Genomic DNA, 6,000 nt, shown 5'->3' on the forward strand with positions numbered 1-6,000 from the left:
TTTACTCCCTCATAGTTTGGGGTTGTTTCATTAACAATAAAAACGCATGCCTGCATAAATGATGGATTTTGGGGGGAAAATAATGGCAGAATTTTTGGTTCTGCCATTATTTTGTCTTTTCATAAATGTTTGACCCTTCCATAGTGTGGGGTTGTTACTTTGATGCAATTTTGTAAATATATTCGTAATTTTGTGTTATCATGCAAATAAGACTCCCATTCGTTATAAATATTGGTATTTTGTTAGCCTTTGTGTCTTTCTAAGCATTTGTTGTAATGACTTTACAAGAATATATTCCTGTTTGACCTAATAAAGTGGATGGCTTTTTCTGTGAACATACACACACACACACACACACACACACTTATAATGATATCTAGTTGAGAAAAACAGCTTGTTTTCACTCCTATTTTCCGGTGAAATGGATGCCAGCTGACTTTTTTCTTCCCGGCCTATTGCATGAAATTGAACACTTTCCTATAATGATCCCCACATCGCAGCCCACCATATAATAAGAGAGCTTGTTGTGTGACGGCATGACAAGCATTGACCTGCTGTCCTTTGATAATATTATTAATATATTATTAATAATATGTCAACAGGCTCCCTGGATTTCCCGCATTCTTCCACTCTTCTTCAAAACAAGTGTCATTCTATACATAAAGCTGGCATTACCGCAACATCACACCGACCAATAGACAGAGAAGCTAATCCCCACCACCAATGTGCTCTGCCCTGTTTACATGTGCGCTATTATCTGCAGACTGTTTAGAAAAGGATGACAGTTATGTGCCTTTGGATATGTTCCCTCCAGTTGTAACGGAAAACATCATATGTAATGGATTTGAACATATTTATGAATGTCCATATGATTCTTTAAAAGGGCAATAAAAAGCAGGGATGAGTGGTTACAGGATGGTTACAACCAAGGTCAGGATAGAGGTTGTGTGAAAAAGAGACTCAAATGTGCCTTCACTTGTTAAAGATAAAGAGAGCTGTTCAGTAATGGAAGGCTAAGTTCAGTGCTAACACGGCCTGCTATGGGCTCTGTCAAAACAGGGAGTGGAGAGAAAGCAGATGCTGTTTGCATTTCTTCTGGCTTCTGCGTTTCACAAATGTGAAGTCATTGTACTCCCACACACTTTTACCAACTATGCGTTATCTCACAGTGTAATGATGTCAGCTGCTGGGAGCTGGCAAAGATGGACTATGGACACTGTGGTCTTGTCCTTGAACAGACCAAATGAAGCTAAATAATGGCACTTCTTTCTAGACTTCTGTACACATGGTTTTAAGAGCCTTTGACTGATTAATTCTCTACTTGCATTTGGGGTAATCTATTATTGAACAGTAACTGCATTAGATTACATGTTTCTATTTATATTTTACTGTCTAAAATCTTAAAATCTTATTTTCTCTTAAAAAGCTCATGTGAACCATCTTCCATGGTTTTCAGATACTTCCCATGTGAAATGTAAGACATCACATATTGCAGATGTGCTTTTTGTAAGGACAAAAATGTCATATGAAATAATTTATGAGATGAGAAACAGCAATTTGCATGTAATAAATTGACATTAAGGCACATGTGGTAAAGGTATTTGGACATTTCACATATTTTGTAAAGGTTTGTAAATGTTACTCTAAATAATTTCTTTGCCTCATGTAACACACTTTAAAATGCCCCATATTTAATACTGTGGCATTGTTTATTGGACGTGTACTGTACTATTTTGTGCATATTTATTATATAGTGTGTATGAAGTTCTTACTGCCTTTTCACATCTAGCCAGGGACAACATGTGTAATTTACCCCCGGGGATCAATAAAGTATTTCTGATTCTGATTCTGAACAGATGAAAATGAGCCTTTTAGGCCTTTTAACTCTGACTCACTTACAGTCTTTTTTCTGTTGATCAATAAAATAAATATATATAAATTCAAGACTCTGATGAATAATTGTGGATGATTTTAAATGAGTGGCAGCATACCTCCTTACTGCTGCTTTCCCCCTCTGCTTCATAACCACAGTTTCTGGCCGTGTGATCCAATTCTGCTCGGGCACTCACAGCGCCTCTCCTCTTCTGTTTGTCTTTGCCTGCACTCCTTTGTCTGTGATTGACAAGGAGCTCTCTACTCTGAGGCAGCTCTGGGAATACATCGTCGTCGTCATCATCATCTTCACCATCGCCATGATCGTCATCCTCCTCCTCCTCCGGCGAAGACTCTCCATCGTCAGAGCTCTCATTGACATAAACATGGCTGTCGGCTGCAGCGGGACAGGTGTAGTGTGAGAAGGTGATGGAGCTCGGTTTGTGCTTCACAATGCGTGGGAGATCCAGGACTCTCCGGCCTGAATCAGGGCCAGTTGCAGGGACAGTGAGGGTAGGAATGGAGTCCTGGATGAGGATGGGGCATGGGTCCTCTGGAGGCCTAAAGACATGGCCATTTGAGATTGGCTCTAACTTCTTGAAGTCTGTTTTTACACACTCGCAGTTCAAGTCTACTGTCTGACCAGCATGATTCTGAACCACCTGGTCTGACTGGCCTTCTGCGACAGAAACAGGAAGTGAAATGTTACCACAGATGTTGTCATTTGACCTAGGTAATGTGGGCGCAATACCTGCGTCATGAAGCTGACCTGAGGCCAGTGGACTCGAGTCCAGAAGAGTTTCACCAGGAATGATTACTTGTTCAGGCTCCTGTAAGCACACGGCTTCTGCAAACTCAATGTTGTTATGAGTGACACAAACAAAACTCTTCTTCAGTTTGTCCTCATCTGGCTCCAACAGCGAGCTTTGGACTTCAGGGAGACAATCATCCCCTCTGTGGTCTGCTGAGCCATTAGCTGAGAGAGCAGAGCTTTCCGAGGTCAGCTCCTGTGTTGAGAAGGCTGCTTTTTGTAATCCTGACGCTGTCCAAGAATGATGTCCCCCCAAATTCACCACAGGTGGAATCTCCATTATTCTTTTATTCTATAGTTTCTCATAATTCAAAACATAGATCCACAGGTACTTGTGCTTGATGTATTGGATGGCCATTTTCATCCAAGATGCTCAGTCAAACCACACAGCAAACCTGAAATAAACAGAAATGAAAATATGTGAATGGCATGTAACACATCTGACAAGCACAGACAGATGAAGCTTGAAGACAATACGAGTACAACAAGGTGGACTATACATACTTCTTAGAGTGTTTCCACATGTCTCTGTGTCCTGTGATGGTCAAAATCTCATTATACAACCAGAGTTCAATGTAAAGCGTCTAAATCCAGCTCGGAACAGCTCTGAACTATGTGCCATCCAACAAGTTTGCTGAGAAATTCAACATCTGGCTCAGGCTGGGCTGTTCAAGTCTGGATCTGTTTCACACACGATTGTGGTGACATCACAGCACAGAGGAATCCGACTGCTCTTCCCCAGTCAGTGATTTACTTCACACTACACCATTCATCAGGGCAGAAGATGTCCCTGGTCGACTGTAGTTAACATCCATCCCACCCCTTCATTAAGCCCTTCTTTAAAACACACCTTGGAAAGGTCCGAGACATCCGAAGTACACATGGAAAAACAAACAGTTGCATTATTGTGCAGATGATTATCGTCTTGTTCAGCCACGAAGACTTTCCTCGGAAGGCATTTTTTTTAGATGGGATAACAGTGCAACTGAACCAGGAAACTTCCAAAAGAAACATAACCTACACAAGACCTGCTGATTCCAATCAACATGTTTTTCCCCCTCATGTTTTAACAGCAAGACACTTGTTTGTACAGAAGGGAGCCCAGGGATTTTTTCTAGAAAATAATCAGTGTATTTTCTTTAAATGCACAATGCAGCTGCACAAAGTTAATTGATGTGATTTTTGCACACACAGGTCTCTGCTGTTTCTGTGAGAAAGCTGCAGTTGGCAGCACCTTTACCATGGCCTTGAGACACTTGACACACAAACATGCATACATGCTCTTTTGCTTTTAGGACACAAGCAGATAAATCAACCTCAGACAAGACAAAATCTAATGATACTTTATATATAATTTATAAACCTGGCATGATGATGGAAAATTAGAAAATCCAGCGTGCATGTATGTATTTGCGATTCCATACAGCAACATTACATGATAAGTAAATTAAATGCTGCATAGTGCCTCCTGTAAAACCTGTCCCTACATGGTGAATGTGAAGTGAGTGTACAGGAGATTAGGGTTCCTTCCAAGAAACCCCCCTTTTAAAAAAACACTATGCAAAGAGGGTCTCATTATTCTCACATGAATGCAGATTTAAATGGAGGGAAGAAGTCACAGAGTGAAAATGAACTGGCAGTGTTGACAGGCAAGGCAAGACCACAATTTAGTTAAAGGAGTGAAAAAAAAGAATTTTCAACAGAAAGGTCCTGAACAAGTCCTCTCACGTAGAAACAACCTATAGTATAACTTTCTCAACTCAGACGAGGAGGATTAGCAAAGAGAGAAATAGAGAGTTGTCATCTTTATCATAAGGAGACGCCAGTCATCACTGAGTCAGATTCACAGGAAAACAGAAAACATTTAGACTCACCTGCTGAGTGGAAAAAGTTGTCTGTGTTGCCCAAACAGTGTCACTGAGATCATGGCAAAACAGTGGCAGTGATGCCTGTTCCTGTAAGAGCAGAGAGGGTTGGACATCCCCTTGCAGAGCCACACTTATGTCCCCATAGGCCTATTCAGCTAAAAGGCGAGCTTGTCATCACAGCTATCACCCCCTCCTCTTGTGTTTCCCTTGAGGGGCTGCAGGAGTGCTCAGTTAGCAGCGACTAAACCATTCACAATATGCGTAAGACCAGGCAGAATGTGTACTTGTTGGGAGATGGAAAGAGGAGGAGAAAGGAGACGGGGGGGGGGGGGGGGGGGGGGGGCAGCAGAGGTTGGCACTGTAAAAGAACAAGGTGAAATGGGTTTCCAGCCCTCACAAACAGGCTGTGAGGGATGACTGACTTCACCGGCCCGAGCTGCGCAGGAGCAAGATGAACTGCAGCCGTGACCTATGGCTTCAAAACACCGGACTGAGGAATGCTTTCAAGTCAAAGGGGAAAGCTGTTTGTGAAGCACCATGATTTACTGGAGCATATTACACATAGATTAAGATGACATCTCCACAAGAGGATTTGATGCCAAGCTGAAACCAAAAGCACATTTCCTAAAGTTCTTGACACTATGTATAGAAAAACTGCCAGATAGGAGTCTGTATGAGACAGCGAGCCAATTTGCGGTGTAGGAGTCACATTATGAATCATGAACTGACAGGATGCTTAATTGTATTGTATGTTAGGGCAAAGCTCTCACTATTGATAGTTGATTCACATGTTGTTGGTGCCTTGAGGGAATGTCCAAATAATCAAAGATATAATTTTTTAAGTTAAATATCTTCATTCTTCATTCTCAAATCCTGAATTCATCCTTGGATGTCCTTGTAATGCTTACATACTTTCTATTTAGTGTTTTGCTTATCCGTTGTGATAGAGGAGCAGAAGCTACGAGTGATTCCCATTTGATATGAAAGATAAACAAAAGCAAAATCACAATACAAAAATAAAACACTTTGAGACACACAAATTTGAGCAAAAAATGCATGTAGGAAGAGCCAAGTATACCACGTATAGGAATTGTGCGTGAAACTGAGAGATGAGCATGGACAGTAAGCGTGAAAGGGGCATGTCTGAGCATTTGCTTGTTCATTGGCTGAGGACTTGTTGTTTATGCTGCTCCTGGGCTCCCTGATACGACAGGAGGGCTTGCAGAAAGAATTTCAGAGTTTGCACTTTGTAAGTTGTCCTTGACTTTATACCATGGGGAAGGGGGTATAAATCCATTTATTCACTCTTCCACTCAGTCTCCTCACCAGGAGTGAGGTGCTGTATCACGGCCACAAATCAACATCTTGACATCTGGTCAGGGGGGAGAAAATGAGCGTTGACTGACTTCTCTCATTCACAAAACACTTCTGCAATCTGCCCGAGGCTGT

At 41.7% G+C, this 6,000-nt stretch overlaps 1 protein-coding gene across 1 annotated transcript in view; it reads right to left on the minus strand.

Annotated features, from left to right (window-relative positions):
* The window catches only part of stard13b (StAR related lipid transfer domain containing 13b), a 60,601-nt gene extending 57,529 nt beyond the window's left edge, over window positions 1-3,072 (minus strand). The window contains exon 1 of the mRNA XM_070905183.1: window positions 1,992-3,072. Coding sequence (XP_070761284.1) covers window positions 1,992-2,963 — 972 coding nt within the window. The 5' untranslated portion in view covers window positions 2,964-3,072. The remainder of the gene's footprint in view (window positions 1-1,991) is intronic.
* Window positions 3,073-6,000: the final 2,928 nt, after the last annotated feature.

The sequence above is a fragment of the Enoplosus armatus genome, chromosome 5, assembly GCF_043641665.1.
Source record: "Enoplosus armatus isolate fEnoArm2 chromosome 5, fEnoArm2.hap1, whole genome shotgun sequence".
Lineage (NCBI taxonomy): Eukaryota > Metazoa > Chordata > Actinopteri > Centrarchiformes > Enoplosidae > Enoplosus > Enoplosus armatus.